Source organism: Melanaphis sacchari, unplaced genomic scaffold, assembly GCF_002803265.2.
Source record: "Melanaphis sacchari strain LSU unplaced genomic scaffold, SCAv2.0 Contig12_pilon_pilon, whole genome shotgun sequence".
Lineage (NCBI taxonomy): Eukaryota > Metazoa > Arthropoda > Insecta > Hemiptera > Aphididae > Melanaphis > Melanaphis sacchari.
This window is the reverse complement of record NW_020270527.1, coordinates 3,416,114-3,434,602: the sequence shown is the minus strand read 5'-3', so window position 1 is coordinate 3,434,602 and position 18,489 is coordinate 3,416,114. Positions and strand designations below refer to the sequence as shown.

Here is an 18,489-nt window from a genome sequence, read left to right as displayed (position 1 = left end):
AGATAATATATTATTATTAATAGTCAATAGATGAAAACATTTTTTTTTACCATAATTTAACCAGCGTCACAGAGTGTATGTGTTACGGAGATACTATATAAAAATATACAATAAATTTAATAAATATTATTTTATTTTTTGGTTCTTGTCACTTTGGCATAGACTATTAAGATGATGTATTTTATAAACGGTATCAATATATTATAATACCACATTTTCTAAAGGAAAAATTAAATAAACTGCCGTTAGTGATATTAAGTATACTTACATTTTATCATCTCAGTGAATGACAAGTAACAATTTTAAATAAATACAATAATAGAATATTATATAATGGTAATATTTATTACAATACAGAACAATAGGTATATATTTAAAAGTGTTTATTTAAATGTAATTATAATAATAAAATTATAGTTTTACTAAAAAAATATAGTAGTTACAATCAAATATTTCAATCATCCACAAAAAAAAAAATAATATATAATTATTTAGATCATTCTCACTAGATAAATTTGAATTTAGGTGAATTATATTTATTACGTTAATTACTTTAGTGTTTAGAACTTATCAACTAAAAATCACGTATTAACGAAGACTTAAAAATGTTTGTTTTTACTAACCAAGTTTTTCACATTTCAAACAATAATTAATTCAATTTGGTTTATTTTCAAACAAAAGAAATATCCCAACTTTTCAATCCCACAGTAATTTCCTCATTTTCAACCTTACAGCAAATCATATTCCAGATAACTCATTTGCCGCCAGAAAATCACATGACATAAGGACTAATACTTTGCCTGCAAACAAGCTATATGTTTAACCAATATATTTCTTTGTCACTATTCTGTCTATCATATAATTTTTATTATTACTTCTACACATATAAATATATATATATATATATATACATTTATTATATAACGTTTTATTAGTATTATTATTATTATATAGATATGAAGACGAAGTTAGTTTCAACTTAATATTAATTTAAAGAGCGATGAGTACTTTAGTTATAATAGGAAATGAAGAATAAATATTATAAGCTTAGGGAATACATACTATTAAGTTTAAGGTATATAATTTTATAATAATTATAAAAACAATTTTTACTGATATATAGTAACTATTGGTTAAATTTATTATTTGTCAGTAAGCACTATAAGTTGGCATGCATAATATTAATTATGAAGGTATAAAAAAAAAATTAAATGGAATGGAATTTGATTATAAATTTGTATTTTGGTTTTTTTTTTCACTTTTTTTTATTTTATCTGTGAAACATTCACCAGTATTAAACCTTTTTAATGACTTAAAAAAGATAAAGTAATTTACAGATTGAGTTTCTCCGAAAAATGTTTTGGTAAGGTTTTACCAAACTATATCCAATCGTTTTAATCTATTTGAAAATGAAATAGCAGTGCTTCGATGGGTACATTTTTATTAATGAAAAAATACAATAAGGTAATTATGTTACTGTTGATAGTGTGATACAGACAATAAATTATATTGATCTATATTTTTGAATTCAAAAAACCAAAAATTGAAAATTTTACAATATTCAGAAGTAAAGCTTAACTAGATAAGTAATTCATATTATAATAATTATTAACTATTAGTGTAGCAGGTCGTAAAGGTAAATAGTAGATTAGGTAAACAAAATCAACTTTTTAGTGTCAATAATGTTTTCCATATTATGGCTAAAATAATAAAATATTTATCTGCACACAATAATTTCTGATATGCATAGCTAGGATATAGTATTATTAAATACCTAATTTTAATTTAAATAATATTATAAGCATTTACTTCACCAATTTGTAATTTTAACGATTAATAATAATCAATGAATACAATATTTACGCACAGAATAGAAGTTAATATTTGTTTCTTTTATTTAGTTTTTCATTAGAGTAGAACGATGGTTGGCTTTTCGTACTGTCGTTTTAAAAAGGAATAAAATATAAAACTTGTACTATTTCGTATATTGTATTCACCAATAGCCGGGTATATTTGATAATTTACCAAAAAACCAATGAGCAATTCAAACTTTTGAAGAAATAAATAAACCCTGAATTATGTGATTCATTATTTTGACTGTACCAAATGCCTATTAAGATTGATTGTATGCTATAACATATGCGCTCGTTTAAAAACCAAATAAGCTTTTCGAAAACCCTCTAAACGTCAGTATATAAATGATCTATAACAATTTGACTACGAATTTTCTAAAAATATTTATTTTTTCTTAATACTTTTTTTTTTTAACGTTTATTAAGGATACATAAAAATTTATAAAAATTTACAATTATATTCGAATAGAAAATACGAAACAATATTTAAGCCCGGTGAAAGAAGTCACTGCCGAATGACAGTTTTGAACAATGATGTCCTTTTTTTTTGTGTATTTTTTTATACATAGTAGAAAAAATACTTCGATATTCAACTTCGAGCTGATTTTGGTAATAAATTGGAATGAGTGGAGGAGCATAGTAGAAAATAAAAATTCCACGCACTTTTCTTAATAATTGGGAAAAACTAAAAAAAATAAATAAATAAATACGGAAAACCAAGAATATTTATAACTAGGTATCGATAAAATTGATTTAGTTATTTTGTTGTAAATCAACATTTTATGTGAATATTAGATCCCTTAATTTAATTAAAACGAATCATGATATTTTATGAAATATTATGTTATCAATTTTTGATGACAGTCACTGTATTATTATTATTAGTTTCTATGAAACGTTTAACCGTATGTTTCAAAATTACTTTATGAATTATGGTTAACGGTTAAGTACCAATGTTACATTTTCATAAGTGTTTTTTATGTATATTGTACAATATACATATTAATAATATAAATTGCTAAAAAGCTTTTTTCATACACTAATATTAAGTTTCTTTTTATACCAAAAAAATATGCTAAAAAGTATTATTCACAGTTTCACACCAAGTTACAGCTAATTTATCATTTTTACCATTAATTCACCTTTAAATCTATTACAAATTTTTTTCACATTGATTCTTCATTTATATTATGCCTATATTTGTTTCCTAATCTTAGTTGGACTATTACTACTTTTTACGTATAAAATATTTGTTTTTCAATCAATACCTAATGCAAGTTGTAAATTTTACAATAAGAACAATGGATGATAAAAATAATTACTTGACATTTAAATATTATAAGCATTATCCGATTGTTTAATCTAAATAATTATTCATTAATAACACCAGATATATTACTTTATTACAAAGATATAATAACATGCTAAGTTAAAATTAAATAATACATTATTTAACACAAAATATTCCTCTGGTTATTTATCAAAATATAATATATTTCAGTCATAGATAGAGTTTGTTAACTATTATAATTTACATGGACTAATACTTTTTTTTAATATAAAGTTGTATATTGTGAAAATTTTAATTACAGCCCTCTTTAACGCTGGTTTGGTATTTGTTTTTAATACATCAGGATTAAAACATGTTGAATATAATAATACATGATACGTACAAAAAGTTTAAAATATATTGCAGTGAAGTAGTTTTGTAGGAGGATTATTTTAATTTAAATTTTAAAAATAACTACAAAATTTAGTGTTATTTTTTGAAAAATCTTAGAAATGGTAACAGTTGATTAAATTATAAGAATTCGCATACCCAAGAATAAAATTAATTATTTTTATTTTCTATTTACCTCACAGGTATACACGAATAATTTGATATAGTACTAATAGTGTTAATACGTATTCATATAATTAATTTAGGTGCTTATAAAGTTAAACTTTATTTTTATTTTTTTATATACATTTTTTTTCTGATTTATTTTAGCAGATTACGACACCAATGTCTTCTTAACCTTTTTTGAAGATTGGTTAGAATGGTTATGGATGAGAATTGATTTATGAGAGGGTTAGGTGTTAGGTTAATCGGCTATTGAAACGCTTATAATAAAGTTTGGATAGTTCAGTGACAGTTGGTATTTTAAAGTCAGAATGGAGGGATTTGTTGGAAATATAGAATTGAGCTTTTGAAACGATACGAAGAATTTTTTGTTTGAAATCTTTGAATGCGGTTAATGTTAGATATTTTTATAGCACCTCAAAGTTGGATACCATATGTCCAGATGGGTCTTATAAGAAGTTTGTAGATTAGTAGTTTGTTGGGTAGTTTTATTTTTTTGAATGTTAATAAGGGTCGTAAGAGACGAAGACGGTTCTTTAGTATGCTAATTTTGCTTTTGATATGTGGTACCCAAGTGAGTAGACGGACGATGTAAATTCCAAGATATCACACACATTGGGCATTAGGTAAAATTTGATTGTTAAAGAAAAGTGTCGGGCATGTGCAATGTCGAAGAGTGAACGTATAATAAGTGGACTTGCTCTCATTCATTTTTACTCCCCATTCTTTATACCATGTTTCAAGAAGGTGGAGATAGTTTTGTATATAAAGAGAAGCTGAGTTAGGGCGGCACAGTTGTCTATCTAGTCAGAATATTTTATTCTTTAACAGCGGAAAAAAAAATTATTAAAAATATCAATATTACAATATTATATTTATATTTTATTGAATGTTTAACAATTTAACTGACAATCAAATCAAATAAACACACATTGAATTAGTAATATATTTAAATACATAACAAACATTAATTATATTTTGTTTATGGTATCCCAGTTTCATAAACAGATTAAACCGAATCCTGTTTTTAACAAAAATAATGATTGAATTCTTAGTGAGAACTAAAAATATGATTTTTTTTAATTTATTTACAACCACGTTTTTTAGCATATTGTATGCTTATTATAATTGGACAGTTATAATCAAACAAGTATTTTTCATTACAATGTGAAAGGTAATATTTTTGTTGTATAAATACTGCTCTCATAATGAAAAATATTCCTCATGATTAAATTAAAGAGTATGAATTCAATAAAACAATTATTTATTTGATTCCAGCTAAACTTAATGTTATATCCATTAAATCTACGAAATAAAAATTGTGTATAATGTCAATAATATAATATAATACAAATATCTAGTAACTACTACTGCACTCGTATTATCTTTATGGTATACTTGCGCAGTTTAATATAATTAGATAAACGTGATGATGTCAGGATTGAGAGGTAGATGTGACACACTCTATGTTACTGTACTAAGATTACGGTACAAATCAAGTAATCCATCAATTTAAAATCATCAGATAAACCACCAAGACTGATTAAAGGCCCTTAGTGATTCCGTCCCCAGATAGTTGGTGTATTGGTTCAATTAAATAAAATCGAGTCGTGTTAAGTAATTTTGTGGTAAACACATTATGTCTATAAATAAATTTATTTTAGATAAGAATTTCAGAGGGTTTATAATAGGTACATATTCACGTTATTGGGTTACAAAAACATATCCCAGGAGAGCCAGTGAATCGGTGGACTGGCAAGAGGTAAGTCCAAAGCCAAATTATATTTTTCTCGGAATGACATGGATCCGAGATTAGGTCAATTAACATAATAGTATGCGGACGAACGGGAAAAAAGAAAAGTAGGAATTAAACGGAATATTTATATACATATGTATCAAGAGGACCTTTTATAATCCAACGAAGTATAAAATACAAAGTGACTATTTAAATTCTTTTATTTTAATTTTAATAATCATTAATATTGTTACAAATAATATTTTTAACTCTGTTTGGTTTTAACATTTCAATAATATAGAGGAATAATAATAGTAACAATAAACTTATGGAGTGTTGTATGGTAAGGGTGTATGTGTGTAATATGGGGTCAGATCGATATAAATATAAATGTTTAGCTGACAAATTTTAGGGAAGTATTCTAAATATAGGCCCGTTGAAAAACGGTGTTAAAATAAATTAATAAATACAAATAATAACAACCGTAGCGATAAATTGAATCTACTAGCACGATATTGTTATTAAATTATTAGTATTTCAATAATTAAGCCCTCACGTTCAGATCATTTTCGTCATCATCGTCGTCGTCTTCGCTCACCTCAACGGTCGCAAGTTTTTCGAAGCCGGCTCGTTGTTTTTTATTGAATATGTTACCCAAAGTAAATCCATCAGCAGCGTTAAGTGTCCGAGGTTGCCAGCGACTGAAAGCAACTTCTTTTCGGTGAGCTGAAACAATGAAATGATACGTAATTAATTAAAGTGGCTTCTTTATGCACATATAAACGTATTTTGTATTAGTACATAAGTAGGTAGGTGGTAGATAAATTGTATACATGTTTTTCATGTTTATTGACACTCAAATAATATAGAAGACGATTCTTTTATCACTATAAAAATGACTATTCTATGGTATGTAGTTTTTGAAAACATTTTTAAGTTTTATATAATTTGAAGTCGTAACATAACAATATCTTTCAAAGTAATAACAAGTATAAAAATGATAATGATAAAAAAATAATGTAACTCAAGTCACATTCGAATCATGAACATCAATTGTACAACCTCACAACCTTCAATTTAAAAATAATATTATATGTTTAAGTTGGGTACAATTAGATATTTGCTCACATTAAATATAATAAAACGCAGAGATACTACTTATACAATCAATCAAAAATATTTATTGGCTGTCATCGCTTAAACTAAAACATGTATCGTTGGCACAAAATATATTTAACACTCTAACAATATTAAATATACAGTTTATCTAGTTTTGTGATATCACCTTAAAATTTCAAAATCAAAAACCACACTTATTTAAAAACTGTATTTAATTAATATTATGTAATCAAAATTTATAAAATGGTGTTATTATTTGTTATACAAAGTAGTTAAACATTCATTTTTATTTTTCTGACCTTCACTACCTAAATGAGTATGGTTGTACTGTATAAATAAAATGACTTGGTTAAATAATCAAATAATATTTCCATGAAAAATACTTTTTAAATTATTTATACAGATATAATAAATATATCGATTCATCTATAAATATCTCATACCCACACATACAGTAATAATAATAACATAACCGAGTAAATAAATATAATATACTACGTAAATTAATTAAAAAATTGTGCAAGTTGTGGAAAAAATAGCTTGGCAAATGTTTTCCGCCCTATTTAAAAAAACTTAAATGACGCCCCTGCATCGAATTATTTAAATATCACATATTAAAAGTGAACGTACAGTAGGCGGGATAATGTTTTGAAATTTAACATACAAGACAACTGGGTAGTAAAACATTTGTGTGTATATTGATTATACAATAGGAATACATCTAATATATTAGTGTTGTAGTATAGAATATACGGCAGTCAATTTCCACAAACTACATGTAAATCCTAAGTAATAATCAAAATATATGTGAATCTAATACACATTTTTATTAAAAACCTACAATGCTATGTAATAAATATATCTATATACTATACTATAAGTATTAAATATATTTATTTTTTTTTAATGTGAAAACACATAACAAATTCAGTTGAAAAATATTATTATTTATTCCATTAAAATTTGTAACTTAAAAAATACATTTGATTTAAAAACAAAACAAAATAATTGTTTTCAGAATAATAAATATTTTGTAATTGGAGCAAACAAAAATGTAAATTAATAAATTAATAAGTAAATAAATAAAACTGATGAAAGGTAAATATAAAAATAATATTATATCAAATTAAAAATTCTACAATTAAATTAAATTTGATAAAATGTTAATTTTGAAGTAGAAGTTTCAATAAATATAAAAATAGAGATAATCAACAATGTTTTAAAAACATACTGAAGGAAACTATGTGATATTGATAAAAATGTAAACAAAAAATACAAATCTATAAATATTAATAAATTGTTAATTATCAATATTTATACATTATATGCAATGTAAAATTTCATAAAAAAAGAAACACAAAAATTATTTCTGATAAAATTCTACACAATTAAGCATTAATAGGTGATTTGAATCTCATGGAATATATTTATTATTTAATATATAGTAATTGTATTGAAGTTTCTGTTGTTAAAATAAATATACTTAATATTCATATTAAATAAATAAAAGAGCAGTACCATCAAAAAATTACTAATAAAATGATAAAAGTTATACATTTGAAAACAAAATTGTGGAATATTTTTACTTTTTATGAATATTACATATTTAAAAAAAAAAATTAAAAGATCTTTTTTTCAAAAATAAATTAAAGATAAATTAATAATCTAAGTAAGTGTTTCAATGGGATAATAGCTTAAGTGTAATTTAAAATAAAACTATATCATACTATATACAAGGGGTTATTTAAAAATTACTAATTTATTTTACTTTAAAAATAACAGAGAAACAAATTAAAGAAATTATTATACAAAAATCTTATAAATATAATGATTTGAATAATTTTCAATACACTGAACTCTTTATAGTTGCTACCAACAACTTTATAAAATAATTTTTTTAAACTTTATTATATTCTGAAGTTTCTGTCAATTTTGTAACCTAGTATAACTGGTATGAATAGTTATTTGTGTTTAAAATAAAATAGTGATATTAATCTATCAAATGTTTCTTATATTTTATGAAATCATAACAATTTTTAAAAACTAATTTTTAAAAAGCCCGTTAAAAATTTAAAAATAAATATTATTTTTTAAATTAAAATTGAATTTATAAATAGAAAAATAAATTTTTATATTATATATACTTTTCAATATGTTTAAATTTAAATTATTTATATCTTTCCATATTTACCTTTAAATAATTATAAAATTGTGGAAGACTCAAATTCGTGAGGGAGTATGGCCTAGGCTGCAATTAATTCAGCCTTAATTTATATGACAGATATATAGTGAAATCGTGCCCATGTATACAAATACGTCAATAAGTATGGTCTATAATTTTAATTAGAAATAAGCTAAATCATCCAACTATTGTAGAAATTGAGTTATCTTTTACTGTAACCATTGTTTTCATCACACCTTTGTGACCATCAAATTTTATAAAAAAAAAAAAATACCATTAAATAGACTATAAATATAATCAATAATAAATTTGAAACATTAAAGTATATTTTAATCACTAAAACTATTTAAAATATTATTATAGTAGAATTCTTTGATTTATTTCAACTATTTAAATTAGAATACTTACCTAATGATTTAGTTCGTGTGTATATTAAAACAGTTACAAATATAGCAGCTGTGAAAAACAAGCCAACAGCAATTATTAACATAATCACTAAAATTTGTTTCCCAGAATTTTCTCTTAGACCAGGACAATCTAAAAATAAAACAGAGCAATAATAATTAAATATATTTTTATAATTACAACTAAAATGCTAAAATATTAAATTAAGCGTCAATTTTCAAAAAAAAATCAATAGGTGCTAATTTACCTAGTTACTTATTTTTTATTTTTTTTTTTTTTAGATTTAGAACTGTTTTAAGTTTATAAGATTTTACTTAAGATTCCATTTTAAAAGAATAATTGATTATGTAACACTATTTAACACTTTAACTTAGCTTTTGTTGTTAAGACATTTTATAATCATAAAAGAAATTGTTTTTTTAGAAAAAAAAAACTAAATTAAGAAATTAAAAGTCAAAATAAAATATCTACATCATTCATACCAAGTGGTGTTCACTTGATATAAAAAAAAAATGTAATTTAACAAATCTCTATTGTTTAAAAAAAGTGATTTGTTTTCATTACCAAATGTCATGATAACTTGATTTAGAGTAGTACATTAAAATGTTAAACATGATTTATTAAAACAAAAACTCTTAAATGTAAAGGTAAAATATTTTTTATAAAAACATATTTTAATTAAGTTTCTAAAAAATTAAACCATTAAAAGAATAGTTTATTTTAATTAATAAACTATAAATCATAAATCAATATATTTATTTAATATTAATTCAATGTAATGTCCAATTCAAATTATAAACACATGTGTAGTAAACATAATATGGCGAGTATCAAAATAACAGTAGAATAATAACAAAGTAAAAATAATAGTTCAATTTATTAATATCATAATAATAAAATTCACACATAATATGTAATGATTTAATTATAAAAAACTCAATTAAGTTAAAATAAACAGATCAATTTGGGTATCATTAGCTAATAATGTGGTTTTAAGTAAAAAACTGTTCATGCATAGTATTTTTTTATAAAATTCAGTAATTATGAACAGTCTATGTAATCATTCAATCTAAACAAGAATTTTAAATTAAATATATTTCTCTTAGCTACAAGGCTACTTGTACTTAGATTATATAATAACAGCTTATATAGTGAATAATGCTAATGCAAAATACTATAATTGAAGGATAACAGGTGAAATAAATAATTTTAAACAGTTTTGAGGCATTTTTCATGAATATTATCAAAAGGGAACTTTAATAAATTAATAAAAAATTTAAATTATGAAACACAAATAAAATAATAATATTTTCCTAGTAGACTAGTAAAATGTTCATACAAATAAAAGAAGAAACATACCAAAGTGTGAGTGTGATAAGAAAGAAATGCAATATTTTAGAGCACATTGATTTTACTGTTATATGGTTGAATTTAAAAACAATTATTTAAGTTTATACAATTTTAAATGTCCTTTGTTACTATATTTTATCATGATCTAAATACCCATAGATTAATGATAAAATAAATCTTGTAAAGTTTGTTTTATGATTATTTCAATAGAAAATTTAAATTATTAGCACGTTAAAAGCTATAGCAATATATTTCCCCCAAAAGTATATATTAAATAATGTAATAAAAATATCTAAATAATATTAATATACAAATAAATACACTTTTCTTTCATACCAATAACTCTGTTTAAATACAATATACATAGTAGGAAGGAAAGGAGATATGCTATTAAAAAAAAATAAACAGACATGTTGTAGAGTAAATTTGTACAATAAAATTTCATAGAATAGGTATGATAATTTAACCTGGAAACAGTGAAAACTAATGGCTTGGCGTGGTGCGTTGGCTGCTATCAGTCGCGGAATGCGACTGAGAGTAAGTAACGACCACAGCTACTAGCTCCCGGATGGGTGACCACTCGGGATCATAGTGGTTAAAAACCTTGCCACACATACACGTGTTTGTTATCAACCGTAACAATCGTAAAATACAACCTACCGTACCAACCTTACCCCTTACCATAGTTCATAACCCTTACAAACAGCTAATGGCCCTAGTTGCCGGGCTTAAGTTCAATTAAAAAAAAAAAAAAAAAAAAAAGTGAAAACTAATGATCTAATGATAAACGATAATAGAATAAACTAGTGGCGCTATCTCTTTAATAAAATAAAAATATATAACAATTATTTACATGGCAAACATGAATAATACAAAATGTAAACATCAGTAACAAATTTAAATAATAAAATTAAATAATAGTTTGCTAATTTTTGACATCAAATGTCAATTTTGTCAGTATGTTTGTGGCTTATCATCACAAGCTATGCTTATTTAAATAAGGAAATTTCAAATCTTTCTATTTTTTCAATTTTAATTTAATTATGTATAATTTGTACTTGATTTGCTAAGTACAATGTTATTATTGTAAAATTTAAAACATAAAATAGTTGTTTTTTTATTTATAAAATGCCCATACAAGTAAAAGGAGAAGAAGCAATAATATTGATACTGAACTGTGTAAGTGAAAAGAAAAGTAATATTTTAGAATGCGTATTGATTTTACAATTTTCAAAATCATTTTTATAGTTAAATTTTTATCAATGGGCAGGTACTAGTATAATATATTATACATTATTATTATAAAATATTATAAAAAATAATTTTAAATTTGAAAATAAATATGACCATTAGTTACCATTAGCAAAAAAAATATGTATTACAATTTATGTAATTTTGAAATAATCAAATTCAGTTTTGTACTTACTTTCTAGCACATTATATTTGTTTAATATTATATCATCCAACGAAAATTTAAATGAATCATTACTTTGATTTATAAATTTGTTTTTGATATCTGAATCTAAAACATTAAAAGTACAATACTACAACAATAATAATAAAAAAAAAAAAATCATTGAATTAAATTAATTACTATTATTTACCTAACACAAACTTCCGTACATGAGATCTTATTAGTTCCACAACATAAACGGATGTTCCATCTGGACTTACAGCCATATCATGAGGTCGCAAGAATTCATTATATTTAGGATGAAATTGTCCAATTACTTCCAGTGATGTAGCATTAATCACAATTCCTTGTGCTATTGTCTCAGTTACTATATCCATATTTTTATCATTAAGTACATAAAATAGTCCATCTAAAATAAACAAAATACTTAAGTAATTAAACATAAAAACCAAGCATTATGTATAGGTATAAAAGATAATACTTTGAAAATTCAAATTATTTTTTATCATCTTATCAAAACATTATATGGTAGTTAATTTATTTAAAACATACAATTTTCAACTAAAAAGTAATATTATAAGCATTATTATTTTTCAACTTTACACAAATTAGTTATTTAATACATTTTATGTACCGGCTACTGGCGAATATGCAACACTAAACAGACGTTGAAATAATGGTGGATTAATTTCAAACTTGAAGGTTCCATTATTAATATTAAAACATAATACTCTGCTATTTTCACGGTCAGCAACACATATCAATTCTTTGTCTTCGGCCAATGTTAAAGCATGTGGAATCCACAATTGGTAAGGAGGTACAAGCATCTCACCTTTAATTATATAAAAATTAATATCAGTAAATTAAAGAAAATCAGATTATAACATAAAACTTGTTTTATAGTTTGCAGTACTAATATTTAGTTTCTATTAATAAGGGGTAAGGTATGTAACTGTATTAGTTCTTTATTCTTTAATTAATATTAAATAATATGTAGTTCAATAGCTAGTAAAATATACTTAGCACAAGGAACTAATAATTAAACAATGTTTCAAAAATATAAAAAATATTTGAAATAATAGATTTAATATTTGATTAAGTTTTATCAATCTATATTTTTTTACTATATTATTTATTTATTTCAATTTCTTTTCATTATTGTGAGAATGAATTAATCATAGTAAATATTCATGTATAAAACTAATGGATATTACAATAATATATTTAAAGTAAAAAAATAATGACAATCTATAAAAAAAAATACATTTTTTCTTTTTCTGTTTGAAAAAAGAGAGATAAGGAACTGTTTTGCATTGCTATCCCTGCTATCAATATTATTTAATAAGAAAAGAATAAAAACTATATAGTATATACTATACAATATCCTAAATTTAACAATTAGTAAGCCAAATATATATACTAGCCAGTTTGGTCTCGTATATTATATTTATATAATAGTTATATTATGTAAAATAATCTTTGTGAATAAACAATTACTTTATAACTCATTATTTATAAATAAATATATTTTGTTTGAAATGTATATAATTATATATGTATTGTAATTATGTATGTAATTAATATGAAATTTTATGTATAGTATAAAAATATTAAATTTAAGTTTTAATTCATAATACACACTCTATATATTTTTTTCTGACATAATTACAATCAACAATTAAAAGAAACTAAATATAATATAATAAATGAAATAGTTAGTTATATTGTAGCGATAATATTTTAGTGCTACGTGTTTTAAATATTTACAATTTAAGTAAATAGGCTGCATTCGTTTATAATATGTTACCATTTTTTATCAACCTGTGACTAAAGTGGATCGACCCCATTGTAACAGTATTTGTCCATCAGCAGAATATTTAATAATACGTGAATTACAATATCCATCTGCTACAAAGAATTCACCGCTAGTTGTTACAGCTACTGACGTAGGTTTGCAAAACTGGTTTGAATCTGTCCCAGGTTCAAATGCAGTACCAAAAGTCATTAATACATTTCCAGAGTTATGGTCAAATTTGAATACTTGATGAAGAGCAACATCAGTTAACCAGACATTATTTTCATGATCAACAGTAATACCATGAGGCATATAGAACCTATAACAAAAATAATGTATAAACCATTTTAATTATAGTCATTAATATGTTTTATGATGAATGAATATATAATACCTGTGACTACCCCATCTTTTAATTACTGAACCATTTTTTGGATCCAATACAACAACTACCTGTTCAGAAATTGGTCCTTTATTTTTCTCTCTGAACACATTATTTTCAAAAAATGTAGTTTGATTCCATTCTCTATCACCTCTATGAAATATATATACCAAATTGTCTTTGCTTATGGAAACACCAGAAATTTGTCCAATATGATTATCAATTTTCTGCGGAAAAGGCCATTCAGAAGATTCATGTAAATCTGTCAAAAAAAAAACAAATAATACAATTCTCAAAACTATTATATTATGCTGACTACATCTACAGAGAGAAATTTACATTTGTTTATAAGAAGTACAGCATTTAATATACTTAATATAAAGTTATTAAATTATATTAGTGTAAAATCCATATTTTCTTTATCATTTGTTTAAAGCATACGATATTAATATTTACAATATATTTAAACTATTATTTTAAATAATAAAAATCATTAATTATTATAACTATCCCATTTTTATAAATTATTTTGTTCTTTGTTTAAATAAATTTAATATTTAACAATAGTTTCATAAATACTTTGTAATAATCACCAACACACCTAATCTTGTATTCTCTTTGAACGTTCAAGAGAAATATAACTGGTAGAATTTTGATTTTTAAAATTATTGGGCACATATGTACTTACGAAATTGGTGAGATACATCAACATTTGAATTATCAATACTATCTTGAGTATTATCCACTTGATTCTGACCGTAGAGCTAAAAATAAAACAAAATAATAATATGTTATAGTTAATAATAATAAAAAAATTACTATCTACTTATTAAAGAAAGGTATAAATTTAATTATAATAGATAAGATATACTCTGGATCTATTTGAGGTCCCAGAAATGTAGATACAATATCAATTGACAATTGCAATTGTTTTTGAATATTATTAAATATGATATTGTAAAAACTTTAATATGACAATACTCTAAGGGTGAAGAAAAACATATATAAGTACCAATATAATATAAATGTAACTCATCTACCATATTGAACAAATCAAATAAATTAAGAGAGTAGATATATGAACAGTTGATTGATTATGGCAAAAGATGTACTAGTATGATACTAAAAACAAAACATTAGGTATCTCAAAGAAGATAATTCTGCAATGTAACAGATGTTATCTACAATAGATCTATTACACTGTAACTATTCGACAGAAAAAATAACTATTGGATGATGCGGCTAATGAGTAATGGTGTTTAACTTGCAATAATAAAATCAACATAAAGTTTGTTTTAAGAAGTAGAAATAGCAGTAGTTTGTACTTATAAATTAAAATTTGAAATATTGTGTACCTGCCGACCTACATGATGTCAAAATGTGTAAATAACACAAAGGATTCGTAGACCCGAACATTGGTTCTTACACAACAGCCCTAAAACAACAGGGTGGTTGGTGACACACAGACGACAACTACAAGCATGTTGTCCACTTACCCACCTAACATCTACACCACAAGCAATATTGCAATAAACTGGTGAGTGCGCAATACAACAATGGGGCCATTGAAGGCAGGATACCCCATTAGTACCCCGAGAACACCATTCTCACCTGGTCGGGGGTCATCTGAAACTCGACTGATGGCTGTTGCGACTGGTCGTCGGACGCTGGTGGTTGGAAGTCTGTACCGGATGACAGAAAATCGGCAGCGGTGGGGGTCAACGGGCAAAAGGAACTGCATGCGACCAGCGCGGTCAGGGCAGCGGTGACCGACATGGTGTTGTCGTGCCGTGCGCGTCCCAAACGGCACTCACCACAATTTCGACGACGGGCACAGAAGCATCACAGTCGGAATGGCTTCCGGGCGACGGATCCGGAACTCGTAGTACAACAGTTCCCGGCGACGGACAAGCGCAACAGCAGCTGCCGTTGTCAGTGGCACTTGAACTCGACGGCGGCAGATCAACAAGTCTGCCGTTATCATGATAGTGGGCGTACGGTGGTTTATCTCGGCGGATCAATAACAACATTACTGTAGATTAAAGTATATAATAATAATATTATGTGTACGAATACGTATAGATATATGTTTTTAATCTCACGGACCGCGTCCTAAGCGCCATCTGCCCGGTGGAGGGCGAGTCTTTGGACACAGTTTCGTTCGTGGTTGACCCGGACCCTGGTCACACACGGATTGCGCCCCTGTAACGGTTACGCCGCTGAGACGTATCCTCTAGGATCAGTATAGAATCATAATTTCTTTGGACGATTTTCTCAAAAGTCTTTCACGAATTTGTTTTGCATACGAAATCAATAATAATAATAATAATAATAATAATAATGCATGTTTCTAGTCCAAACTGACTGCAGTATACAGGACCGCATCGCCGAATAATGTCCTAAGGTATACAGGTAATAGATTTTCAGTATACCTACCATATTAAATAGGTACATATAATATTTAGCTATATAATATTATATTTACCTCAACCCTTCGTGTAAACCGACCTTGGTCTATACTTTAAAAAAAATTGCAACAGGATATAAAATATATTTTATGAAACATGAATGGGTATTGTGTATTTGTGTAGAACGGTATAGAATAATAGAAGACGTGAAGTTGTCGAGGGCTCTAACTCCGCTAACCACTTACCTACGTAGGTATTAAAAAGTCTGAAAACTTCCCGATAAAATATGCCATGACTACACTCGTTGGTCATAGGCTGCGCTGTGGCCTTATCCGTGTTATTACTATTTATTGGAAGTTTTTATATGTTTTTGAAAAATTTAAAAGTAAGTTTATATAATAAATACCGACCTACCACCTACGCCGCAATATATTGAATTATGATTGCCAAGATCTATTATTATAAATAATATCGTACAGAAGCTTGTGCACTTTACTGAACTACATTCGTTAATTAGTTATTCATAAAAAAAAAAAGAACAAAATTATTTCAATTATTTTTAAAATGAAATCTTTTTTTTAACCTGAAAACTTTTTGAAATCGTATATCAGTGTATATTATTCGTTCATATCACCGTACTGAAACTAATACTCCCAGTTGTTATATTATTTAAACGCATGTTGTATAAATGGTCAACTAATTTTATTTATCTACCTACTAGGAGGTTGATAAATTTAAAATTAAAAAAAATCAAAGCGTAGATATATTAATCGATAATAATTGACAGGTATTATTCGTGCAATAATGCATACACGCCATACATGTTTAACACGTATATATATGCCAGAGTGAAACGAAATTGATAACACACACACACACACAAATAATATTTACATGATATACACTTTATATCTTTTGGAGATCAAAATAATCTAAAGCAATAAAGTATGAATAATAATGGATAACGGCAATATATTTCATACAACAGATATTGATATTGTGAGCATGATAAGCGTTAGGGGATACAGGCATGAATTCACTCAAATTTATCGTTGGATGTTAATGGTGGTGTGAATTCATTCCAATTCAATGGTAAATGTTGGTGAGCGCTAAATTTATATCAACTATTATGTCACAGCGATGGTGAGGTAAATATAAGAGTGTATAATATTAGCATCTTAAAAAAAATAATCAGGATATTGAATGCTCATTAGTCATTTCACGTGGGGGCCAGACACTTTTTTTGAGAGGCAAGACTTAATATTTATGCTAATAATATTTTATAAAAAACATCAAAAAAGCGTTTAGGTACTTGATTTTGTATAAAACAGTTTTATTTTTATTAGATAATCTTATAATTATTATGAATCATAGTGTCATATAAAAAAAAAGAAAGGATTTTTTTTTTTTTTTTTGCTCCAAGTATATTCCACGATCCATGACTGTGATGATTAAATAATTATTTTGACATTTGTAAGTGTGAAAATGTGGAATGAAGATAGAAATAAAATAAGACTTAGACGTGAAGGAATTCAAATTCCAAATTCGTCTCTAAAAACACACAATATACATTCATGAATATATCTACATTTTTTGGTAAATATTTTATAAACATCAGAAAAATTTATCAAATATATTATTTTTTTATTAACTGCAGTTAATTTATAACGGTAATTAATTAATCAAAATATAGTAGACAATTTTTTAGAATGTTGTACATTATAAAAATATATAAAATATTATTATTGTGTCAACGTTATTTTTTTAATTTTTTTTTTGTTTTTTTTGTCGTTAGATACGTTTAAAAGACGATATATTTATCAAGAAAATCGTATCAAAATAAAATCTTGTGAGACTACTATATATTATTTACGTACAATATCTACGTATGATTACGGATTGTTTTATTTAACTAAAATTATATATTTTCACAATAGCATTGTATATAATACATGTTATAGCAAACAAGTACCCTAATTACTTATTATGAAAAATGTTTTTAA

At 25.1% G+C, this 18,489-nt stretch overlaps 1 protein-coding gene across 1 annotated transcript; it reads right to left on the bottom strand.

Moving 5' to 3' along the window:
• Positions 1-5,683: 5,683 nt before the first annotated feature.
• On the bottom strand, positions 5,684-16,074 carry LOC112591221 (peptidyl-alpha-hydroxyglycine alpha-amidating lyase 1-like). The gene is made up of 9 exons (XM_025334973.1): positions 15,690-16,074; positions 14,767-14,842; positions 14,091-14,340; positions 13,723-14,015; positions 12,536-12,733; positions 12,092-12,310; positions 11,914-12,009; positions 9,141-9,269; positions 5,684-6,157 (listed from the first exon to the last, which is right to left on the bottom strand). The coding sequence occupies exons 1-9, from the start codon at positions 15,852-15,854 to the stop codon at positions 5,976-5,978; spliced, it is 1,608 nt and encodes a 535-aa protein (XP_025190758.1). The 5' UTR covers positions 15,855-16,074; the 3' UTR covers positions 5,684-5,975.
• Positions 16,075-18,489: the final 2,415 nt, after the last annotated feature.

What these genes read in the sequence shown, in the direction of transcription:
- LOC112591221 (XM_025334973.1), bottom strand. Translation starts at nt 15,854, where the DNA reads ATGTCGGTCACCGCTGCCCTGACCGCGCTGGTCGCATGCAGTTCCTTT. An exon ending in TTCAGATGACCCCCGACCAG is followed by an intron (nt 14,843 to 15,689) that starts GTGAGAATGGTG and finishes TTTTATTTTTAG; the next exon opens with CTCTACGGTCAGAATCAAGT. An exon ending in TGTACGGAAGTTTGTGTTAG is followed by an intron (nt 12,010 to 12,091) that starts GTAAATAATAGT and finishes TTAATGTTTTAG; the next exon opens with ATTCAGATATCAAAAACAAA.